General features: G+C 40.4%; 1 protein-coding gene across 1 annotated transcript in view; it reads right to left on the reverse strand.

Moving 5' to 3' along the window:
- Col6a6 (collagen type VI alpha 6 chain) overlaps positions 1-24,722 on the reverse strand; it is a 102,999-nt gene extending 78,277 nt beyond the window's left edge. Inside the window, exons 1-9 of the mRNA XM_076868439.2 lie at positions 24,662-24,722; positions 21,623-22,219; positions 19,712-20,332; positions 17,853-18,413; positions 16,578-17,135; positions 13,445-14,020; positions 11,230-11,799; positions 3,309-3,652; positions 3,144-3,222 (exon numbers count right to left, since the gene is read on the reverse strand). Of these exons, the coding sequence (XP_076724554.2) occupies positions 3,144-3,222; positions 3,309-3,652; positions 11,230-11,799; positions 13,445-14,020; positions 16,578-17,135; positions 17,853-18,413; positions 19,712-20,332; positions 21,623-22,219; positions 24,662-24,722 (3,967 nt within the window). The remainder of the gene's footprint in view (positions 1-3,143; positions 3,223-3,308; positions 3,653-11,229; positions 11,800-13,444; positions 14,021-16,577; positions 17,136-17,852; positions 18,414-19,711; positions 20,333-21,622; positions 22,220-24,661) is intronic.
- Between the last annotated feature and the right edge of the window lie 1,420 nt (positions 24,723-26,142).

The following is a 26,142-nucleotide window of genomic DNA, read 5'->3' on the forward strand; positions in this document are numbered from 1 at the left end:
AAATAAAGGTAAAAATTTAAGAGTTACAAGAAGCATGGGATTGTTAACTTTCAGTCCACATCCCCTATTTACTGAGTCAGAATTTGTATTTTAACAAAATTCCCAAGTCATTTACATGCAGGTTAAATCTTTAGATGACCTCATAATAATAAACGTATCATCCAGCTAGAAAGGGATGATATATAATCATTGGGAACTGTGGTTTATGATTGGAATTTTATGAATAAGAATATTTTAAAGAAAACTTTTAGCACTAACATAGGTTTGTCAATGACTTATTTTGCAAACAGGAAGATTAAATAGATCACTCTAATGCTACCATTTGTCAATAGTCACAACATGCCTGGAAGTTGGTTTACATGAGAATCCTCTGGGTTCTTGGATATGATTATACCCCTATTTTATAAATAAACAAAATGATTGGTTACCTTGGTATTTTTAGGTCTTCACTTGGCCTAATTGTGAAGCCTTGCACTCAAAAGGACATTTTAACAAAAATGCACTAAGGATATGATCATGAAATAAAAGGCAATCCTAAAGCTGAGTAAGTTTAGTTTGATGAAAACCCAATTCCATTGGCATAGTTTTCTCATTTTAGTACAGGTGGGTAAGAAATTATTTGGATAGGATTTGGGTTCAACACACCAGAGTAGGTTGTTTAAGGACTTGGCTGAGAGTCAAGATGACTTCTAATGTACATTTATATGATGTAAGTTTGAATAAAGTGAGGCAAAGACAAAGAGAAGAAGTAAAAGAATTAAGTTGCTACTCTCAGTAAACAGTAGCAAATTGGAGTGTCTTGAGTTCCAGAAGAGAAAAATGGAATGGCTGGTATAAATGGAATAAAGGAAAGATTGACAAGGTGACCAATTCGTCCCAGGGTACCTGAGACTTGCCTAGCTTTCGAGCTCAAAGTTGCTGGCTTGTCCCAAGCAAACCAAAACAGTTGGTCACCCTTCTAGAATGGGAATAAAATGGGAGAAGAAGAAAAGAGGTTGTTGGGTGGGTTGGGATAGGAAGAGCTGTACACACCAATTGGAGATGAGCAAGAGTGAGAAGGCATGCTTATAAGTCTATTTATAATGGGGGGGAAAGTCTTCTCACATCTCATATTTTTCTTGTTAAGTTCCAGGAAAGGTAAAAATTGAAGAGTCACAAGAAACATGGGATTGTTAACTTTCAGGAAATATGCATATAATTATTATTTAAAACTGCTTTTCTCAGGAGACTCCAGCCATGTTCCCTTTAGACTCAACCAGTAAGCGAGTCATAGTATCTTAAGTACGTTGTCTTCAATTCCTAAGAAGGAATGAAGAAAGAAGAGATTTCAAAACTTGGGAGAATAAAGAATCACTGAGTAGATTCTAGGGTATCCAATTTTAAAAAATTAAATAAACTGATTCCAACTTCAGCCCACAAAGAAAAGTTTTGAAACTATATGCTATCGAGGATCCTTTTCTCTTGTCTCCTTTTGTTACATGATGATTGTGTAGTTTACATGTGTATATATGTGACCTCAAATTAAGGTGGCTCTTCTAGGTAATAGATCTTAGGATCCATCCACTAATGTCATATATGAAGCCAGGGGTACTTCTGTTCCATATTGAGAGCCATTTGACGCCTTTTAGAGAACATTAGAGACTTCATTCCTTGAGCTATTTTTCAAAGATTCTAAATTTCTGAGAATACTATTTAAAAAAAATATAACTTCTAAAGTTAACACTGTTTTACTACTTTTCTAGTGGGAGTTGGAAGAAAGGATTGGTCTTAGCATTCTGAATTTTCCAAGGCATCTCCTGGAAGAAACTTCAATGCTGTCTGAAAGAGATACATCTTTTCCCCACAGAAGGAAAGCTGAGATGATTAAAAAGAACAATGGCTTCTACAAAAGTGCCCACCCAAACTAAGTGCTCCTGTTCTCAATCTTAATTAAAATCCTAATTAACAAGTTCATGATCAAAGGCTTGATAAAGAGTGTTCTACGAAGGGTGAAATAAAAGCTGTTAAGTTCAGAGAACTTTGCAATTTATTGAAGATTGAGGGGAGAGAACCAAACAGAAAAGATGAAGTCCAGTCAGCCTCTACTAGTGAACCTATGGGGCAGGTATCTTGGGTCAGTTTCCCTAGAGGCAGAGCCTGAGATGAGAACTTGATGCATACAATTTTTTGAGGAAGAACTCTAAGAAAAAGGTATAAGGAATAAGGGTAGGGCAGGAAAAGAAGCTGAGCAAGATAGTATTTCAGCTTGAGTCTAAGGTTAGCCTGATCCCAGGGAGCTCTGGAGCACAAATTGCACACTTTGAGGCAAAGGTTCAAATCTTCCTACTATATCTGCTGCCCAGGGATGGGGTGGGGAGCAACCTCCCAGGTGAGGTGGCTCCCTCTGGCCACGTCTAATTCTTCAAAGACTGAGTAAGCTGTGACTTTTTAGTAGCCAATACTCAACCGTAGTTGGCAGATGGGTGGTCCTGCCAATAAAGGGGACCAGGGTGGACCAACAGTAACGCCCACTTACAAGAGAGTGTTTCCATTCTTAGTCAAACCAGAAAGAACACTTGGATCCTTTTGCCTCCGCTGATCCACATTGTAAGAAGAACTGACAATAAGTTAGACTGGCCATTGGTTCTTAAAGCTAAAAACCTGGTGCCAGAGCTTTAGTACCTCACCAAGGCCATGGTTGGTCCATCTGTGGTCGGAAGGAAGGAACTGGTTATAAAGCCCCCAAACATGAATAAACATGTCCAGCAATGCTTGCCACTTCTAGAAGAAAATAATCCAACTCTCATATTCCTTGGTCAAGGAGAAATATCCCATTTGCTTTCGTTGACACTAAAGATGTAGAAATATTAGATAATGCAGGGTAAGGGGAAAAGAAACCTTCTCCAAGAAAGGTTGGAAAGAAGAAACACAGTGATACAAGACAGGGGGACTGCACATGGTATTCAGAGCTGTTTCCGACACACAGAGGAGGAAGAAAGCAGATGTCAAAATGTTCTCAGGGTCCATGTGTTCTCTTGGGTGCATACAAAGTAGAAAGACTGCCAAGTTCAGGGTTATTTGAGTGCCTGGGAACTTAAGAGCAAGAGGTGGGCTCTGAGATTGTAAAGTTAATAAGTGCCACTTCCCCCGCACCTGTCCAGTACCTTCTTTTCTAAGTTCATCTGATTTTTGTTCAAGCTTTTCAACATCGTCGTCCAATCCATCTGAAAATAAAAGGGCCACCTGGAATGTGTTCAAAAAGGAAAGAAAGACGCGTCAAAGAAGTTCATTGCAATCACACAGCAACAAATAAAATCAAGCCAGGTTACCTTTCCCCGAGTCGCCGACTTATTCTGGAACGCGTCCCACAGGGAACTCAAGAGGTTTGCGTTGAGAAGAGACGGGCCTCTAACTGTCACCCCCTTCAAGCTGTTCAGGATGTTTTCACTGTAGATCTCAAACTTGGGGAAATGTTTTTCCATGGCATTTGTCACTTGGAAAGCCACACTGACCTGAGTCTCTGTGCCCACCTCACAGCTTACCCCATTGAGGGAGCTGACGGCACGTAAGACGTCTTGAAGATAGGTTTCCATCCAAGGCTGGCCTTCCAGAAAAGTCTGCCCTTTCAGCTGAGTTGAGATGTCAAATCCAACCACAATATCCACAAAACAATCTAGGATTCAAGGGAAAAGCATGTCTTACCAAATCAGCAAACTTTTACTTGACTGATTCTAGGCTCTTGGAATTTTTATTTCGATTCCAGGTATGAAGTTGGAAAACAAGAAAGGGGGAATGGAGGAAACTCAGAACCATTGCTTTATAACCTGTAATAGTATAAATGTATTATGATTTTTATCTGATGTATGATCTAGATGGTTCTATAGCAACCACATTTCTGAAAGATTTTATTGTAGCCATTGAAATAATCCCCTTTAAATAGGCAAAGTCATTTAAATATCTCCAAAGTATGTTGTGGAAATGTTAACAAAGCAAGAAACTCATATCATGCTATTTATCAACTGAGGTCTTTTAGTAGATATTAAATTTGAATAAATATAAGGGAAATGTAAAAACATTTTGAATACAGAAAATAATTCAGAATAAAAGAAATCTCAGAGGATTTGTTTTGATGATTTATTTTTCCAAAAAGGGTCTCTAATTCCTCCTTTGGACCTCTAATTCCTCCCTTGGAACAAATAAAAACAAAACAAAAAATCCCTGAGATTTTGCTTTGTTTAAGTCCTACAAGTAAAGAAAGTCGCAATCCAATCCTCCATATTTGATCATGTCAAAGGTGGCCCTGCAAGCACTCAGCCCTTCAGGAAGATAAGGGTACTTCTATTTTTGAATCTAGAGGTACTCGGAGAAGTGTTTCATTTAAAGGACTTTGCCCTTATCCTTAACATCAGGACAAATTAAGCATTTGAAAAATCAGAATGGGTTTGATGTTTTAAGCTGAGCTTCCTAAAGGTAGTAATTAAAGGATAAAATCATACAACACACTCTTTTTCTTCAAGATTTTTTAAGTTGGTTAAACATTCCAACCTTTTCCAGCAAACAACATGTACAGTTTGCTTGATACAATAAGTAGCATGAGTGCTTTTTGATTTGCTTTGCTTAGATCAGCAGTTTTTCAGGTGTGTTTTGTAAGGACGATGCCTGCCTACATTTCTTCCCAGATACCCTGGCTAGTTGGACATTTGCAAATCTTTGAAACCAAAATGTCAACTTCAGTTCTTAAAACAAGGACCATAACTTGATTTTTTTTTCAATGAGAAAGGAGGTAAGTGAAGGAAAATAAAAGCTTTATTAGATTATCAATTTTCACCATGAGATTTAAGGTAAGTCAATATGTTATCAAAACATCTAGAAGAGTGGCCTTCTTAGTTTTCTATCTTTTACTTTATTAGAAATTCTCTTCTTGGATACTAGAAAAGCAGGATAAGAAGAAGAAAGCAGTTAGAAGGAAACATCAGAGTGTGTCCTTTCCAAAAACCTCTTAAATTTATATCTTCTCTTGACTTGAGATTGAAATTTTTATTGTGGAATTGTTTTAACCTCTGGAAAGAAAACCAGTCAGTAACTAAGATAAATGATCTCATAATAATGTGAGCAAAGGAATAGAATTTAGCCAACAAATTGTGTGAGCAGCCGGGTGTCTAAATACAATAGTGATGAGGCCCTACTGATCGAGTGGGTTCCCAGGCAGTGGGCCCTGAAAATGCTACAGAGGTAACTGCCCTAAATCAGGAGCCCTTGGAAGTCTTGAGGCCTAGAGTCTTCCACAACAGAAGTTGTACTTTGGAATGAATCCAGCAAAGGTGATTCAAATGAACTGGAGGCAGAGGCAGTTTTGGATGTGAGCTAGGGAGAAGGCTAAAATTGATTTATGAGCTATAATGAGGAATTAAACTAGGATAACAGAAATGGGAATAGAGAAGAGCAATAAAAGAAAATTAAGAAGGTAATCCACAGGCTACAGAGGAAAAAAATTTAAAAAGAGAGAGAGATAAGTAAAAGTGGCATTCTGAGCCTTCACCTAGTCCCCCCAGTGTGGGTGCCCAGGGGGCAGGTCCTTGGGAAGACAGGAGGCTTCGTTTCAGGCATGGGCTGGCCATGACTCTGTTACTGCTAAACGAATTTGGGCAGATCTCTTGCCCTCTCTAGGCATTACTTTTCTTGACATAAAGATAAAGGGATTATGTATTTCAAAATAAAAACACAAAAGAACAAAAAAGCGTAGATTGGACTGGACAGTCTTGTGGTTTTCCAGCCAGATCCCGAAGCTGATTGTAATTATCTGAGTCTTTAAAAAGAGTCCTTATAAGTTAGAGTTGGTGATGGCAGATTCTTAGTCTTAAGAAACACTGCTCAGAGGCTACGGTGTATTCAGAAGATTTGAAGACAGATTCTAGTGGGGAAAGTGGGCCTGTTGGTAGTTATCAGCTGGGGAGGAGACAGATTTGTACGGGGTCTTTGAAATAAGGTGTATCTTTGAAGAAAAATGAGAAAGAATGATCAAGGAAATACAGTTAGGTACTATTACAGTCCCAGTTTCTATAACTCCCATATCTGTTTTCTCCCTCTGCACAGAATTATGACTTTGTCCACTGAGGAACCACAACTTCCACCATTTGGTCCCCTAACACATGGGGGGTGAGGGTCAGGTTTGACAGGGTCTCCATTGTGTTCATTGCAAGAGGGCTGCAGTGGTGCCCACATGCATGTAACCCAGGTGAAGTCAAGAAGGCTCTGGCTCCTTTCCTACTTCCAATCCCACATGTGTTGCGTGGTGCATCCTGTTGCTGGTTTCCTCTGCAGTTTCCCAAAGAAGCTGGATAACACCACCCAGTAGGGTGAGAAGGCAAACTCTCCGTGGGGTAAATGTCTAACCAAGAGACATAGATGGAAAGATGCATCCTCTCTTTTACTCCCCATGCTGGCCTGGTCTGGGCAGTGGTTCTGCAGGGTCTCTGGTAATGTTTTTGCATGGCCAATGTGCCAGTTGTGCTTTCTTAAGAAGCCATGGGTAGCCTGGCAATGTACCCCCTTGTATTCACTTTCCCTTCTTTCCTGCACTTCTGCTCCTCAGTCTTGCTTTACTTTATTGCACTTCCAATAAAGTATTAGCACATAAGTTTTGCTCTGAGTTCTGTTTCTAGAGCATCCAGCAAAAGCAGGAACATAAAGAGCTCCTTGTCAAGAAAAGTTGGAAACTATTTTCTATTTTCCCCTTGTACTTCTCACATTCCTTGAATCAAATAAATCCTTAAGTTTCCTCTGACCTCATTCTATTCAAATAGGCCTTTTGATCCATGTGTCCATGATTACAGGTGCAAAAGATGAGAAGTATTTCTGACTCTTTTGCTACCTACTCAGGGCTCCATGCCAAAAAGACTGGACATTCCCATCCTGAAAACTGTCCAAGTTTCCTCTAGGTAGACAGAGTAACCAACCTCCAGAGAAAAATCAGGAGAGTAAGCTTGGGTGAAGGTTATAAATCAGACTTTGGAGTTTATCTATGTAGGATAATTTGGCATATTAAATTTGAACATAGGGCTGGGGATGTGGCTCAAGCGGTAGCGCGCTCGCCTGGCATGCGTGCGACCCGGGTTCGAGCCTCAGCACCACATACAAACAAAAATGTTGTGTACGCCGATAACTAAAAAATAAATATTAAAAAAAATAAATAAAAAAATAAATTTGAACATAGTTCTGAAATGTTAAAATATTGAAATTTTGGGGTTGGGGGATATAGCTTAGTGGTAGAGCACTTGCCTAGCAGGTGTAAGGCCCTAAGTTTGATCCCCAATAAGGCAAAAGAAAAATAATAAATAAATAAAATAATAGAAAAATAAAAATTATCTTCACACTGTCTAAACTGAGGGTCTTAAGAAAATACAATAAAGTTGCTAAGCCAAAGAACACTTAGTAAATTTTCTCCTACAAACTAACCCCGTTACTCCAGTTTTTATAACAGAGACTGACAATAATGCTCAATAAGTGTAACAAGTTATTACTAAAGTTACACTTATTATACTTATTGGGCATTTACCAAGCACTTCCCACTCATGGTCTCACTTGTCCTTATATAACAGGAAACAAGCAGAATCTCTTATAATGTTCATTTTGTAGAGGAAGAAGCTGTGACCTAGAGAAGTTTGCCCAAGGTCTCACAGTTATGACTGGATCTCATGCTTGGGATTTAGATCCAGGCTTGTCGGGAGTCCATATGTTGAGCCACCCCATTTTATCACTTCCTGGGTGGCCAAGGATGACAGGTCATGCGGGTTACTAGTCCTGCTGCTAGACTGTGCTGTGCTGTTGGAAGTGACAACTTAGCAGCAGGTGGTTTCCTTCGGAAGCGGCAGCTCGTGGAAACAATTTCAAGGATATTAATCCCTGACGTCCTCATCAACCCCAGCTATTAATTGGTGAAGCACAACACTTTGACACTCATTCTTTATACTGTCAGCCCCAGATAATCTGCACAACAACTACATCAAGAAAACAGGTTAGGATTGGGGATGTGGCTCAAGCGGTAGCGCGCTCGCCTGGCAAGCGTTCGGCCCGGGTTCGATCCTCAGCACCACGTACAAACAAGGATGTTGTGTCCGCCGAGAACTGAAAAATAAATGTTAAAAATTCTCTCTCTCTCTCTCTCTCCCTCTCTCACTCACTCTTTAAAAAAAATTTTAAAAAAAAACAGGTTAATTTAATAAAAGACTAGGGTGGAAGAGGTTGGGATCAGACAGACTTAGATTTCAAAATGTGCTTTATCTATTATTTTTGTATGATCTGGACCAGACTACCAACATTCCTTTGAGTTTCAATATCCATAGTTTTATTTATTTATTTATTTATTCATTCATTCATTCATTCATTTATTTATTTAGGTGGTGGTGCTGGGAATTGAACCTAGGGCCTCAGACATACTAGGCAAGTGCTTTACCATTGAGTTACATCTCCAGTCCTTGTTTCCACATCATATAGGGTGTTAGGAGAGTCAATGAGATAATAACAGTTGAAGTTCTTAGAGCTCTAGGCTTGACCCTTCAGAGATGCTCAAAAGGATATTGATTCTCAGTAAGATCCTTAATATTTCCATGCAGTTGACTTTACTTTTGCATTCTGCATCACAGTCTACAATCGGAGAAACTCTTAGAGATGAGTTAGCTTTAAAAATGAGAAAACAAAGACTCAGAAAAGCTAGTGACTTCTTCAAAGTTAAGCATATTTTTTTGATAAAAAGCAGAGCAAATGGGAGTGTAGCTCAGTGGTGGAGTATTTACCTAGCATGTGTGAAGCCCTGGTTCCATTTCCATCACCAAAAGAATAAGTAAAATGAGAAGCAGAATGTTCAGGCTCTAAGCTTTGTTTGTTTGAGTCACACCAAGCTACTGTCTGATTTGAGGATTTATTATATTGCATTAAAGAACTGGCATCCCTTAATATATTCTCATAGGCCTTTGAAGGTTTATCGGTGCTCATTCCAGACTCATCAGTCCTCAGCTCATAGCTTGGATCCAAAGCTCTCACATTCCTGCTTGCTGGAGTAATGACTTCAAGTTTATCTTAATACAGAGTACTTTCCTTATTTAATTTTTTTTTGCATTCACAGCTATTTCCTTTAAAGATAACTCATTCACTACTTGTAGTTTATATTTTTGTATTTTATGTTCCGCATGATTTTTTGTTATGCACTCAAGTAGAAACTAAATTGTTTTAAGATAATTTTCTGCCTAATAACTAGAAATGGATATTTCATGTGAAAACAGGAAATTGATGGAGAAGGTTTGGCCGAGGAAATCAGATACATTCCAAAGTATGAGTAGATCATAAAGCAGGAAGTACAAAGACAGTTTTTAGTCAATGGTGGGGCTCTTAACTGTAAACCTCCACACTGGGTCTTATAAAAGATGAGATTGGAGCTAAGAAGAACATTTATGGAGAGCACTGTTGGTGCATTGGGAGCTCTTACACACACACACACACACACACACACACACACACACAAACACACACCACACACACACACACAGGAGAGAATTTCCTCTAAGACAAGAGAGAGGATTTTTCAGAGATAACTTAAGCCTGGAAAACTCTAAGGAGTGAGACACAGGGCTGCAATTTCCAGTGTTTACTGGGGCAAGTGACATGCTACTGTTCCTGGTGGAACTGATATGGCTGAGTATAAGAAAGAGGTATTGGGGCTCCTCTCATCTCCCATCCAAGAAGCCTATCTAGGGGCCGGTGAGTGGGGGGAGTGCAGACAGACCTCGGTAGAATAAAGCCAGAAGCATCACCAGAGGCTCAGAGACTGAGGAAGGGATCAGGGACCATCTAGAATTCAGACATATTTGACTTCCTCAAAGGAGCTATAGTTGAGAGATACCCCCAGAAATGGATTTTGGGTGGGGAGGAAGGATGATGGGGGATAGGACAGAGGATCTTTGAAGGACTCACAAATGGACCCAGCTTTGGACATTGGCTATCATCAAAGAAAACCAATTCCTGACAAGTATTATCAAGTAAAAACTTCTATGGACCTCCTCTCCCTTCCCCACCCCATTCTGGAATGGCAAGAAACCAGTTTTAGCAAGGTGGGGGCAGGGTCTAAGAGAAAGGACAGCAGTAAAAGACGGGAACCATGAGCAAAATGTCAACTGTGTATGGCCTCTTCTCTGATGGCAGGTGACCAGTCTGTGGCCAGCTGGAAAGTGGAATAACCTTGGATGAAGTTTAAAGTTTTAATAGCTACACTGAGATAGACATATTAATCACCAAGAGGAGGTTCATTTATTTCTCAGAAATGATTAGGGGCAAGGGAAGAGCTAGCCCCCATGAATAAATTTAATGGGTCAGTGGTGGACAAAAATGAAGTGACTTTATAATTACATCCCAAGGTGTCATGCTTATTCAAAGTAAAGTTTAAATATGTGATTTCTCATTTAATCCTCACAGTGATCTTTTTAAACCAGGTGATGCTATTATTCGCATTCCATGGGTGAGACGATTAAAGTTAGAGAAGTTAAGCAACCTGACCAAGAAAAATTGGCTGGAGCAGGGACTTTGTAGTTGGCTATCTGTCTGCAGATGTCCTGTCTTGATGTCCTGTGGCTTTCTTTTCCTTGGTGGAAATCTGGAGTTAATGTTTACCAGGCATACTTAGAATCACAGCCAACCTGGAGAGTGCCTTTATGATAAGTAAAAAAAAAATAGTTACTCTCCTTCAAGACACTTTACTTCCACCTATTGGGACAGTGTAAAAATATGCTAATGTGTGAAGATATTTATTAGTTTCTGTGGTATAATTTCATAACAAAGATATGAATTCCCATATCTGTACCCATGGCACTTGGAGGTCCTGTAGGCTCAACTGCCAGATAACCAACATCATAAGTCTTTACTCATTTGAAAATGTCCTTCAACCTCTGAAACCAGCCAGACTGTGAACAATGGCCCTGTCCTCACACCCTCTGAAGCTGAGGCTCTCCATTCTCAGAGGGGGCTCTGAGAATGCTCACCCAGGATGGAGGGTGAAAAAAAGATATAGAATCCCAAACATGCTGTTTCTCAATCCACAAGTCACAAAAATACTTGATAACTGTGAAAAAAATAATAAATGTGAAAACCAGAGGCACAAACCTAAGTTCTCCGAGCAACCCCAGGGGATGCACATAGAGCCTGAGGAAAATGTGAGTGAAGTCAGTGGAGAGATGAAAAATGAAGAACTTATTAAATACTTACTGCTCTCACCCCCCGAGGTGCAGATGTTGCGAACAATCCTTTTTTTGACTTTTCTCAGTTCATCAAAGTTATGAACTGTCAACTTCTTTTGTGCTGTCCCAGTAATCTGAACGAGCTGCTGATCATCCACATCTCCGATGCCCACCGAGTAGATGTCAACACCTTTGCGTCTCAGCTCTTCAGCAGCCTGAGCCACTTCGTCTTGGGACTGGCCATCTGTGAGGACCAGCAACACCTGCGGGGTACCTGCATTGATCCTACTGCCCATGTCTGGCCTAAAGTAATGCCCCACCTCCCGGAGTGCAGCGCCAATGTGTGTGTATCCAAAGATTTGCTGGATGTTTTCAATCTGAAATGATATCTCCTTTTCACCCGTGAATGTTCCCAGTGGAAACTCTGGCCGGTAGGTATGGCTAAACTGGGCTGCTCCTATGCGCACTCTGTTGAGGCTGACATCAAAGTCTTGAACGATAGATGCTAAAAATTCCTTCATCTTCTTGAAGTCACTTGGGTGAATGCTATTTGAACCATCCATGAGAAAAACAAGATCTACTTTTTCAATTTCGCAATCTACAAAGGAGAGGAAACGGAACCACAATGACAAAAACCAGAGTATTCGTTTTCCTTTCATCCACCAAAAGTAAATTAAATGTTTACAGCCACATAGAGACAATATTTCTGAAAGTGGTTTCTTATCTTAATGCTACTTTCTGGTCACATTAATTGGAGAAGGAAGTAAAAACAAAGGATCAGTTCATAAAGGCAACACAGGCATGAACTACTCACACATCTCTTGATATTTCTCTTGGCTTGTCCATTTGGTCTGACACCATTTTCTTTTCTGACATGCCAGAGAGCTGGGAATGGTGCTAGAAAAAAAACTTTTTCTCATCTGCAATCTAGTCTTAACCCTTCCAGAAAGCCCAGGGACAGTAGTAGCACAGCAAGGAAAAAACAAAATAACACATATCCATTGAGGAATTCAAACAGAAACAGATGGTTCACGTTATTGACTTGGCCTCTCTGGCCAGTTGAGCCAATAAATATTTTTCTGGTTTATTAGGTCGAATCAATGGGAGGACTTAAGAGCATGCCTTCTGGTGTATATCTAGTTGATTTTCCTCCTCTTTCAGCCCTCTTTTTGATATGTAGGCAAAAAATACCTACCTGAGGGAAAAAAATATTTTTGAGTAAACAATTTAGTATGTTAGAGCTACTTTTCTGGTATTAATACAGCAAATCAGAAACAAAAAGGATAAGAGGCCAATGAGCGAGTTATACTTGGCACACAGTGCTGTGTGATCCTTGGCTTTCTGGTAAGCATTATCATTTCCCAGAATTCCCCAGTGATCCCACCACTGACCCAACTTAATTACTTCTTATTGTCACCTCAGAGAAGATTAAAGGTATCTGAGATTCCTGCCATCCAGATAAGGAAGACATCAAAAGAAATACAGGAGAGCCTTCAGGACTGGGTCAGCTCATTAAACTCCTTCATTTCAGATTCCAATAAAGGAAAGCAAGTACTGTTTTTCTGTTAGTTTCATCAAAGAAAAAGATGGTAGTTGTGTTCTATGGATGCAAGGCATACGAAAACTAGAAAACCTAAAATGATTTTGAGAAAAGAACGGCACTAAGATGTTGAAATTGTGCATTAACAGCCATTCATCTAATAAAAACAGTGGTTTTTTTTTTTCAGTAAAATATATCTTGGGAAAAATACTAAGACATTTTAGTAACACATAATCTCCCTCTAACCCCAAAGTGTAAGATGACATTTTAGATGAACTTGTGCCATATTAGAAATAAGTGAATAAACAGGGGATTCCTAACCATGGAGACAAGAAGATTTCATACTGATTCTTCGAGATAGAATTGTATTTCTTATGTAAACCAGGGAGAAAAATTAGTGGGTAGAATAACCTGTGATTTAATAAATAAAGCCTGTTCCAAACTTGTGAGTTCCTCATCATTAGAACAGCTTAGGAAAAGTGATTAGGAAGTTGGAGAAGGTACTTCTTTTGAGGGAGGAGGCTGAACACAGTGACCTTGAGGTTTTCCCACGTTCCGGAATCTCAGAGTAGAGGAGTCTGCTGAAACAAGTTTGGCTCATTCTCTTCTCTGGAAAACTTCTCCCTTAAGGACTATCGCTTTGGCATCTCCCTCAATTGGCCCCATGTTAATAATAAGGAAAAACTTGATGGACAAGGCTTACCAACTTTTGAAGAGTTACAGACACTGGCTGAGACATCTGAAAAGATCCCCTTCAGGCCTCCAAAAGTCTCCACAAAGTAGTACTTATCTCTTGATCCTGCCATAGCTAACAGCTCCACAGGATTGGCACCAGCAATGCCCACAGCCAGGACGAGAATGCCTTTGTCCCGCAAGGCCTTGGCAGTGGCATTGAGTCTATCGGCATCGTGAGATTCCCCATCGGTGATCACGATGAGGACTTGGGGGACCCCCTTGTGCAGGCGGCTGCCCCTGGCTTCAGTGAACATGTGGTCTGAGAAGGCTAGTGCCTCCGCTGTGTAAGTGTTGCCCCCCAGGGGCTGGTCATTCTGGAGCACTGAAATCACCTCCAATTTTGTGCCAAGATCACCCAGATAAAAGAGTACCTCTGGGTCATCAGCGTACTTCAGGGCTCCAAACCGGACCTGGTTCTTTCCAACATCAGCTTTTTTCACTAAGCCAATCATGAAGTCCTTCATGATATTGTATTCATCGTAATCAATGCTGCCAGAGCTATCGATCACAAACACAACATCCAGAATTTCAATCCGCTTGCATTCTAGAAGAGGAAGGGAAGGAAAAGTCAATATGGATTAGCTTTGGAGAGTCCCCAAACTGTTTTTTTTTTTTTTAATTGCTGGTGTTTCCATTACATGGGGTCATGCTGAACATTAAAATATCAATTCCCTGGATAACAGAGACACATGCACTTTTGCACTGCCAATACATAATGATGATCAGATAAGTTTTCAGGACCAGGCAGGTGTGAAGGGAAACCTACCAAAGGTTTGGGAGGGGTGGAAAGACAAACACAAGATCATTGGGATTAAATTTTCAAAAAAACATTTGGACTAAAAAACCCAAATCCAAAGTTTCATGTAAATTTTCCCATATAAATGTTTCCTTCAACATGTGTTTTCATTTAAACGAATTTGTCTTTTTTCTTTAAGGCTATAGGGATCTTGAGATCATCTTATTCCTAAGATAAAACTTTGAGGAAATAACTGAATAAAAATTAATTTGGCAACACTATATTTTTTTCATAGTTATGATGGCTGACTTTCAAGGACATTTTATCCCCCTTTGACCTTCCTGAAACATCTATTTTCATATTGGGCCGCCATATGAAAAAAAAAAAAAAGAAGCCCATTTCTCCCTTGGCCCAGTTTAATTGTCTTAGTATGACCCTCTGAACTTCTTAAACCTGAGGTCAATGCCATGGAAAAGTAGAGCAGGAAAGACCCCAATTAGTAATTCACGAGAAGCATGTTCCATCTAAAGGAGCTCATGTATTCTGAGTTCGAAGCGCCAACTCATCCATTCTGGAGAAGTTTTCTCGATAAGAAGGCAAGTCCTTGTGTCCTTATATAGTGCATTGTCTCTGCTGGCCTTAGAAAGGTATGATCCAAGTGTTAACTCATCCCTTCTTGAGAAATGGGACTGGGAGGAAGTACTCTCCTCCCCCTCCCCCTCCCCCTCCGAGAGTGTCTGTATCTCCTCCTCTGTGACCCAGTTATTGGCCATGTGCAAAACTGTTGAAAACCCCAGAGCCAATGGACCTAACTGCTAATTGGAGACCTTGTGTACACAGCCATAAGCCAAATTCCAAGGAAGTCTGACTCCACTAAAGAAGGAACTAGGTCCCTCTGGTCTTAGGCTGCCTGCAAACCTTGCTTAGATGACTCAGGGGACTGGAAGTAGGTGGGTAGATTGCTCAGCTTTGGAAGCTTTCAACGAGTTCATATTTGTTCTGGATGGAATTACCAGGGATTAAAAACAACGTGTACTCCCCTTTCTACAAAACACAGGCCATGATCATCAAACCTTGTAGTGGGAGTTGAACAGAACCGTGACTTGAATGTCCCTCTCCTCCCCTAAAATCTCATTAAGATCCATCGCCCACGTAGACTTTTCAATACGCCTGCTGTTAAAGCCCCCGGGGTCACAGGATAAATCGGCCCCTTCTATTTGTTGATCTGGTTTTTGTTTTGTTTTTATTCTGGAGATTGAACTCAGGCAAGTGCTCTACAGCTGAGCTGCATCCCCGGCCCTGAGCATTTCTTTGATGACTTCCATTACTCTGCAGCATCATAGGCAGAGATTGGGGACACTGCTCTTTACTTCCTTTGAAACATTCATTGTTCAACTTCCCCTTACCACAGTCCTTCTTTATAATATTTAATGAATATCAAAATGTTTTCACAAATATCTCCTTTGATTAAGTATTGTCTTTAGAAATTACAAAAAGAAAAAAAAATAGAGAGTAGATACCAGGCTTAAAGACTAATTACCCTTTGTCTAGAAGTTATGCCCCTCCTGACTGCCTCAGAAACCCACATGTAATCTAGTGGCACAGTGCATGCAAGCTGGACCCCTCATCTTAAGATAGGGCCAGTTCTTGCTGTAACTCATGATGTAAAGCTCCCCGTGGGATCAGGCTGCAACTAGACTCCAGCTAGAATGAACTCCTTGCTTAGCACCTACCTATGCCCTGCCCTCCTCTCCTTCTTCCTCTTCTGAAACTACCTCCTCAATAAATCACCTCCACAAGAACTTCTGATCAGCTGGGAACCTGAGCTAAGACTTGGTATGGCACCACTTTTCTTAAATGAAGGATTCATCACCTCAGCTCTATTTGTCTAAAACAGGAATGAGACTAGATGAACCCAAATTGCTCTTGACTGTCTATTTAGTTCAACAGGTCAGTGCCAGGGGTGGTGGCACACACTTGCAATCCCAGTGGCTTGGGAGGCCGAGGCAGGAGGATCAGGGGTTCAAAGCCAGCCTCAGCAAAAATGAGGCACTAAGGAACTCAGTGAGACCCTGACTCTAAATAAAATACAAAATAGGGCTGGGGGTGTGGTTCAGTCTTGGAGTGGCCCTGAGTTCAATCCCTAGCACCCCCCCCCCAAAAAAAAAAATATATATATATATATATATATATGTGTGTGTGTGTGTGTGTGTGTGTGTGTGTGTGTAAAATCCTAGCATAAACACTTCAATTCAATGAAAATATTACAGGGTCCCAAAAGACCTCTACTTAATTCCAGAAGAAAATGACTTATATCCACATCTGGTGCTCAGATATTCGCACTCATGAACACAGGCATGCCTACCTTCATGGGGACTGCATATTCCCAAAACAAGATCATCTTCGATGTGCTGCAGTATGTCAAAATTCTCGACATAAAAAACCATCTCCGGCCTCCCACTGATCTCCTCGAGCTGGGTGACATTGGAGCCAAATACTCCCACAGAGTAGATAATGATGCCTTCTTGCCGGAGGGCGACTGCCGGGTCCTTTACTATGTCCTGAGCTTCACCATCTGTGATGAGGATGAGAAACTTCCTGACGTTGGGCCGGGCCCCCTTGGCGGGGCTGAAGTACTGAGACACGAAGGTCAGGGCGCCACCAGTCAAGGTAGTTTCTCCAATGTGAGCCATTTGGTCTATTGCATTTGAAATGTCACTTTGGGTAGTGAACCTGTTGAGCTGAAACTCCTCCTGATTGATGTCGCTGAACTGCACCACGCCGATTTGCACCCGATCTGCCCCAATCTGAGATTTGCTCACCAGGTTTTTCATAAATATTTTCATTTTCTGGAAGTTTTCAGGTCCTATGCTGCCAGAGCTGTCCACCAAAAACATGATGTCAGCTTTCATGTCCTTGCAGGCTGCATAAGAGAAATTAGCATGTTTATTCAAGTCAACTCCATGCCAGAAAAGAAAAATAAATAAATAAGAGTAAACTGGAGAATCCAAACCACAAATGATCTAGTGTGGAAGTTAAACACGTGCTTGGTAAGGATTATTAGTAGGTAAGTAAAGCAGTCTGCACTGTAGGATACAGTGGGATGTTTAGCAGTATCCCTGACCTCTTCTCATTGAATGCTAGCAGGGCTTCATGATTATGACACCAAAATATCTCTAGAAGTTACCACATTCAACCAGAGGGGAATAACACCTGGTTGAAAACCACCGACTTAGAGATTTCACAAAAGTGCTATAAAACAGAAATTTAAGTGAACCCTAAGTACTCCTGGAAATCTGAAATCACTTGATCATATGATACACGTGACATCTAATCACATATCTAGCCTGCAGGGATTTGTTGGAGAAAGCTAATTAATTATTATTAGGGAGAATCTTTCCAAATATTTTTGTTATTTTTCAATTATATCAGTAATTGAACGATATCAATTAGAACAACACTACAGTGGGCTGGTGGCTTTTTTTTTTTCCTAGAGGACAAGCACAGTTATAGTTGCACAGATCAACAAGTCTCAACTTAGCAATGTACATGGTTCCCCTTTAACCAGCAATGTCAAACATCACCATGAAGTCCTATGTGCGAGCTAAAGTCAAAAGGCAAGGGCCACCATTTCTCTCACCTTCTTCAGCACAGATTTCTTGGACAACTTGGTTCCTTATGTCTTTCAAGGCATCAAAGTCGTGCACGTAGTACACCCTCTTCTCCTCTCCTGCGATTTCTCGCAGCTGTGTTTGGTTGGCCTCCTTGACCCCGATGGCATAGACACGGATGTTCTCCTCTCTCAGTCTGTTGGCAGGCTCCAAGATGCTATCCTTGGACATGCCATTCGTCAAAATGACGAGGTGGCAAGGCACTTTGTTTCCCCTCTGCTTCTTTGCTTTTTGCAACATCTTCAGTGTGAAATTCAGGGCTGCGCCCGTGTTTGTATTCCCACCCATCTGCCTGATGTTCTCGATGGCCTTTCCCAAATCGTGCTTGTTGGAGTACTTATTGATCTCAAATTCCAAGTCCCAGCTGTCGGCGTACTGAAGAGCCCCCACGCGCACCTTATGGGGGGCGATGTTGAACATCCCTACCACCTCCGACAAGAAGGTCTTCATCTCTTGAAAGTCTGTGGCCTGTGTGCTCCCGGAGCCGTCAATGAGCAGATAGATGTCTGCTTCCTCCGTGTCCACACATGCTACGATGGAACCAAAAAATTGAACATGACATTAGGGAGTAAATGTGGAAGAGAAACAGGCACAGAGGGGAAGAAGGACAAGGATAAGCCACCACAGATGGAAAAATGGAAAATGGTGTTTGGGTTTAAAAGGCTTGCTTTCCTAGATTGGAAGGGGAGGGATCTTAGCATCAGTTGGGCCAAATGAATGCTTCTGAGAGTTTGAGATGATTACCCTAAAAATTCTCTGCCACCCATCAAAATAAATGTGGGTATAGTAAAGGATTAGAAAACTTAAAGCTGATCTTTACAAGTCACTTCTTCCTGGAGTTAAATAACTGCTTAGCCAAAAGTCAAGTGATATGATGTGACATGAAGAAGGTGTTTAACAGGTCCTTGTAGACATATGAGCTCCCTTTTTTGGAATTTAGAGCAAATTATGTACTCCTCATCCAGTCCTATCAATTAACTAGAGTATGGATATTGTCAGCAAACTTATGTGTGAAAGATAATGACGCTTTTATAGTAAGTGAGATGTAAACACTTATTATAGAATATATACGAACATGTGATATGTATATACATCCATAAAAATCTTTCCACAGCATCACTGTGTTTACATGTAGATAGCAAACCATTAAAAAAAACATTGCCCTTTCTCTCTCTTCTGAAACTTGCAGACACAGGAGTAGTACTTCATGACAAATTAATTACTTTGTCTTCTATCCAAATCACACTTCCTGTTTATTCTGGAAATTGGAATTGGGGTATGAGGGAAGAAGATAAGGAAAGTGAAAAGTACAAAAAAAGAAAAGAAAAGAAAGAAAGAAATACAGAGCAGGGGAAACTCAGGCTGCTGAGGCAGGAGGATTGCAAGTTCTAGGTCAGCCTGGGCATCTTAGCAAGACCCTGACTCAACATAAAAAAAATGTAAAAAAAGGCTGAGGATGTAACTCAGTGGTAGAGTACACCTGAGTTCAATTTCCAGTAAAGGGTGGGGGTGAGGGAACAGGGAAAAATTAGAAAAGGGAGAGAAATAGCAAACGATGGTATCCCAGGGGTATAGAGTGACAGATGGAATTGGAGCCACTCTATTGGAAATGAGAAGGGAAATCCTCTTTAGCTTTGCTGGCACTGCAATAGATTTTAGAAGTCCTAACTGGACTTCGTATCATCAAGTTAAAATAAAAATTGGGGACTCATTCTGCCCACCCACATCATTATCATATTCCCACCAATTCCTTTTGCATATATAAATATTCAAAAGACAAGAAAAAAGCAAAAGGTTCTGAACAGTCTTTCTCTCAGCAAGACTTTACCGGATTTGAGGGTTTCCGTGCGCTCTGACAAGACAGAGACGGTGTGTGTTATCTGGTTCCGCAGCTTCTTCAGGAACGTCTGGTTGTGGGCAGCCAGATCAGAGAAGTTGCTCAGCATGGAGACATAGTGCTCGGCAGGGTGAGATGCTACCTTTTGCATCTGGGTTCTGCTGGCCCCTTCGATGCCCATGGTGAAGATGGTCACACCCTCGCGCCGGAGGTTAACAGCTGCCTTGGTCACGTTATCTTCCGAAGCTCTGTGGGTCACCAGCACCGCGATCTGGGACACACCCTGATTTTTCCGACTGCCTTTCTGTGCACTGAAGACTTCCTTTCTGATCTTCCTGATGGCAGCCCCTGTGTAGGCCTGCCCGGCCCGGGGAGACAGGCTCTGTATACGCTGGAGAACCTCTGACTTATTGACGCCTCTGCTCAGTGAACTGATCACTTTGGTCTCATTGCTATAGGCCACAAGGCCAACCCTCATGCAGTTCTCCTTGATGTCAAGGGCAGAGACACTTTCTTCCAGGAATGCTTTAAGGTAGTCAAAGTTCTCCTGGCTGCCATTGATGGACACATCCAACAGGAACACAACGTCAGCCACAGAAGGGCCTTGGCACACTGTGGTGGGCAAGGAATGAACAAGCACAATATTAGCTGGAGATGCGGCATTTCTGCTGAGCATCAGAAGACATGGAGAACATACACCAGAGCTTGGTTATCTGCTTAAAGAAAGAAGGAGGTGTGTGAAATGAGTAGGAAGCTGAGATCAAAAGGACCTGGGTTCAACTGCTGAATCTCCCAGTTTCAATTTCCTCAACTGTCAAATGGAGATACAATTCTCATCTCATAGAGATACAATGAGAATTAAATGAGATAATATACTTAGTATGGGACTAATACGTAAGAGTCACTCAGCAAATAGTAGCTGTTAAATATTAAAATCATTGAAGCATCATTACCACTATAATTAACAGTTACAGTCCAAGTATGACTAAGAATGGTAATGAATACAAATGCACATTCAATTGCTTTATTTGGGAAAGATGTTGCTAATAAGGATTCATATTGTCATAGGCTTACCACAAGAAAAACATTCTCTACTATTAATAGGTCACTAAATAAGTCATCTCGAACTGATTTATCTGAGAATAATGTGAGTTTCCTATGCTACTTATTTGGACATGCACATTTGGAGCAAATTGTTTTTTACTGGTTCTTCCTGTTCCTCGTTTGCATGATGTTTATAACTCTTGGCCTTTCTAGGACAAGAGAACAGACAGCAGGCTGGCTGTGGAGAACGGGGAGAAACTAACTCAGAACAGGGCAGCAGGGAGGGAGGCATTGTGGGCTGACTACCTGGCTTGAAATCTGGAGACCTGACTTAGCTCTGACTGCAAATTGCAGCCAGGCCCTGGGTCAGGCCATATCACTGGTAAGGACACCTGTAGTTTCCATCCTGCAGAATAAGGAGTTTGGGCAAACAAAAGTTGTTTTTTAGCTGTAACATTCTGTGATCACCGTTATGTGGCTTCAGGAATCATACATTTCTTTAGGAACAAAGCTACCTTTTAAATGAGCCAGAAATGAAACGATATAACAACTAGAGCCCAGGGAGATAGCTTAGACTTAAGCTGAGGAGCAGGAAAGAGGGCATCCCTGAATTTTAAGAAATCTGAATGAAGTGCAACATGAATAAGCAAAGCATGAGAATCAAGACCTGTGGGTATCATTAGATTTAAAATCTTCACAATTATCAGATCCCCCAGAACACATAGATATTTAATATCTGAACATGCAGCCCATTTTGAGAAAGGAGTATTCAAAGAGTTGCAATCCTATCCCCCCCACCCCATATTGATTTTTCAAAAGCATTTTATCATCACTCCTCTATGTGCATCCCAATTTCACCTTCTACGAGGCGATCATTGACTGCTCCTTCTCTGTACTTGGTCGCATCCTTGATGATCTGCGTCATGTTTGGGGAGAACATGCTGAGGTCTCTGACCGTCCGAAGGTTGAAGTGAAACTGAGATGTGGCCATGGCCTTCAGATTTTTCTCGGAAGCCTTCTGCATCCCCACGGAGATGATTTTCACCCCATCTTTCCGCAGGGCCTTCGAAGCCTCTTCCACATCATCCTCGGATTCCGCTGAAGCCAGGACCACCAAAATAGGAGGAAACAGTTTCCTGTCTCTTCCATCAGAAGGTGCAGAGAAGTAGGTCCTGTGAGCCTCCCGAAGAGCGTTTCCTATCCTCAGGGATCCGCCAAGGAACCCGAAGTTCTTCTTGAGATGGTTCAGCATGGGGTTCCTGCTCCTGAAGGTACTCAGGTTGAATTCATTGTGGAGCATGTCACTGTACTGGGCCAGGGCCACGCGGTACTTGTTGGCCTCGATGGGGAGACTGTTGATCATTTTATTGATGAAAAATTTCACAAATGGGAAGGCCTTAACTCCCAGGTGGTCAGAGCTGTCCACCAGAAACACCACATCTGCATACTCAGGGCCTGGGAAACCAGAAACAAACATGTAAACAAAGCAAAAACATTAGCCAACCATATAAGGGAAAATTTACTTTTCATTTCATTTTATTTTTTAAGTGCCTTCTCAATGAGCGGATTCACTGAGAGTCCAAAACTGCACTTTCTCTTAAAAAAAAAAAGAAATACTGATTTCTTGGGCTGATTCTTTTAAAAAAAATATTTCTTTTTTAGTTGTAGTTGGACACAATACTTTTATTTTATTTTTTAAATTTTATGTGGTGCTGAGGATTAAACCCAGGGCCTCACATGTGCTAGGTGAGCACTCCACTGCTGAGTCACAACCCCAGCCCTATTGAGCTAATTCTTTTACACAGTTTCTCATTTGAGCATCTCACAAAATTAAGCGTCACTTTTGCAAAAAAAAAAATTAGCTAATTAGGAATAGGCAAATTAGAGAAGTAAAACATCATGGGTGTTTAGACTGTTAGTAGATAATTTCTCCTAATATATTTATATTTGGCTTTCAGAATTCGATCTCGACAGGATACAAATTTTATTTGAGAATCAGGCTCCTTGTAATTGATTTGAGTGTTGAAATCTGAAAGTCTTTCACTGTGATTCTTAGTTACGCAATGCTACAAGTTAACTTATAAACATATTAGTTTGTATTCTAAAGTGTCAAGTTGATGAAATTTAAAAATACACAAACAATGAAAATACGGGATTGGCTTAATCTATTTTAAAGTTACTTGTAATATTTTTGAAGACTTATATGATTGAGTGTCATAAGTGATAAATTTTCATGTATGCAAAATGTGATGGCACCAGTATATTTTAGGCTAGAAAAGGGATGATAGGTTTAAAAACATAAATAATTTTTATAGGAAAACGTAATATTTTATGGAACTTTTAAATATTCATTTAATGCTAGATTTGATGTTAGGTATCTAGAATTGTATATTTACAAGTAGAGAATCACAGGGTTCAAACACTGATGTCATTTACTGGTGGTCATTTAGATCAAGAGTTCTCAGTACCTAAGCAGAAGATCTACTTCTTGTCCAGGGAAAAGAGGGGAATGTATGTGTGTTTACATGTATACGTGTGTGGTTTATATTTAAGGAAAGACAGTGTGTATCAACAAGTAATGAATAAATAAATAAATAAAATAAATAAATATGTCATAAAAAAAAGTAATGAGACCCTGACTGTGTCATCAGTTAACTCTCTGAGCTCTGTCAAACCATCCAATGTACTTGGTCCTTAGTTCCCTCTACTTTAAATAGATTCAACTAGAAACTACCTAAGGTTCCTCCTCACTCTGAGATTCTCACCATCTGAAATGGTTACTATAAAAATTCTAATCAAATTAAAATAACTTCAATATTTTCTTTTCTGCAATTGCTAGGTAACCAGCTTTTAGTTCTTTGAGTTATTTCATTTCCTTTCAGTGGTCTGATCCAGACATAGTGGATAATTCTTTCTTGTCTTTTACATAACCTGATCCCAGTCCCACCTGAGGTTCCTGTCATGATCATACAGCATTGCAGAAATAAGTGAGGGCAATCAGACCTCAGGCTGGATGGCCAGGTGATCCCTGCTCAGGGTGGCTCCACTCAGGACCACAGGGACCTTTAGTAAATCCCTACATGTTGTACAGGGAAAGGAAGCATAGGTGATTGGCACAGGAGGCAGATACACCTTCCAAAAAGGTCCTTCGTTATGTCTGAAACATGAAATGACTGGGAGGAAAATTTGCCTCTCCTTTAAAAGTTGAAGACTCAGTGAGACATTGAAGGACAACATTTGCAGGGCAAAGTCTAGTTTATCTCTTCGTAAAACTTGCTTCCAAGGTCAGAGACCTCAAGGAAGCTGTAAAAGCTGATGTAGGTGGTCCTGGACATGAACTGACCAGCACAAGAAACAATTACTTGATTAGGTAGTAGAGGTGGTGAAGGGCAAGTCAGGGTTTGGACTTTAATTCCATTGCGCACAGATTGCTGACAGACAGTAGACAGCTACAGAACTTTCTCTCCAGGGTGAAAGCCTGTTCTTTATGATAAACAGACTAGCAGTTTAAATTGGAGCAAAATCTGGACACTTAACCAAGACAACCTTTTGGCACAAATGAATTAGAAAGAGACATTCCAAATTTTCCAGGCCTGAACCTAATAGTAACAGAATTTTCGTGTAACCTCCCAGAAGACCCAAAATGGGTTGAAACTGAGGACAAAATGACAACTTCCATATCTTTCTATCGCTAACAAGGAATAAAGTCCAGATTTTCAAAGGAACAGAGAGTAATCTTGAAACAAAATAAGCTGACCTACCATTCCCATCCTCGCTACTATCAAAATCAAAACAAAGTGATAGAAAACTTAACTTTTAAGTAGGTCAAACTCACTTATCATCTCTTTACTATGGTGAAAATTAAGGAAAAGAGTTCTTTTCATATTTTTTCCTTACCAGAATCTTGGTTCACAGAAACATGGAAACAAGTTATTATGAGGAACAAAATCAGCCACATTTTCATATTATGTCCTGAAAAATCTCCAACTCGAAATCTGAAAAGGCAAAAATATAAACATCTATGGATGTTATTTATGAATCCAGACTCACATACACAACAGGACATGAAATGATACAATGAACTGGGTGTGACAGGGGACAAGAATCTCGGAGGTTTACTGACCTTCTAATTGGTGAAGTGCCTTTGAGAAAAATGAAGCATCATTTACAGAGTTGTAAGAATTTGTCCTGGTCCCCAGACCTGTAGAGACATGGCATGTTGGGTGGTCAGTCAGAGCAGACAGATGCATTCTAGTTCCAACAGTATTATGTCCCCCTATTACTCGTTTCCCTGGACCCTTGTGTCATTCTCTGTTCACTCATTGTCATGACAATTCAGAATTCACAGTTGGGACACAGTCTAAAACCTGTAAGGTATTCATCATCATGAACATGTAGGTGTATTTCATCTTTGAAAAATAATGATTTCTAGATGTGGTCAAAATTCCCTTTTTTCCCTTCTTCCTTGATAATTATCCTTTTATCCCTAAATTTGAGAGAAGACACACACACACACCAAAACAAACATTAAAAAAAAAAAAAACAAGCAGTGACTTTCCATAGTTCATGTCATGTCTTTCTCTTTAGAATGAGGAACACAATTTGTGTACAACTAACAAGCAAAGCATGAAGAAAGAGTTTTCCAATTCTAGTTACTCCTCCAGCATGTTCAGTCACCTTGAAATGTTCCTTTCATGGAACAAATAGGATGTTAAAGATATTGGAAGTAAATATCATAATAAAACACAGATTGAGCTCATTCAATCATTTTCCCCTTGAACAAAAAAATAAATGAATGGATCCATTTCTGACGTGTTAACAAGAGAGGGTCTCTATGTCCTGCTTACTTGCTTAGAAATGTATTTGCAACACTATGGGTATGAGTATCTTGCTCCAATTCAGACAGGGTGCTATTGTTTAATATTTTACCTCTTTAGAAAAGGGACCTTTGACATGAGAAATGCCATTCCTATGGCTTCACCTATTCTATTGTCACTCTGATATTCTTCAATGTGGGACTTGGTTCCAGTCCTTCACAAGAAATCAAGACAACCTGAAGTTTTGAAGCTGAAAGCCAATCTATCAGTCCTATTCAAGTCTGTGAGCTGGAAGGGGAATCTTAAGAGGTTATGTTTAGTTCAACTCATTCATTTTAGAGGAACTTAGGCACAAAGTAAATTGCCTAAAGTGAAAACCAAGTCATGCCATCTGTATATTTTTTTTCTATTTATTGTGTCAAGCAATGAATTATAAATGCTACCATTCATCAAACCTTACTTTGTGCCCTGCTCTGGCAAACAGCCTCAAATTTGTTCTATTTGATATTGACAGCAGCTCAAGTAACAGGCACTATTATTGTTCTTATTTTGTAGATAAAG

The sequence above is a fragment of the Callospermophilus lateralis genome, chromosome 10, assembly GCF_048772815.1.
Source record: "Callospermophilus lateralis isolate mCalLat2 chromosome 10, mCalLat2.hap1, whole genome shotgun sequence".
Taxonomy (NCBI): domain Eukaryota; kingdom Metazoa; phylum Chordata; class Mammalia; order Rodentia; family Sciuridae; genus Callospermophilus; species Callospermophilus lateralis.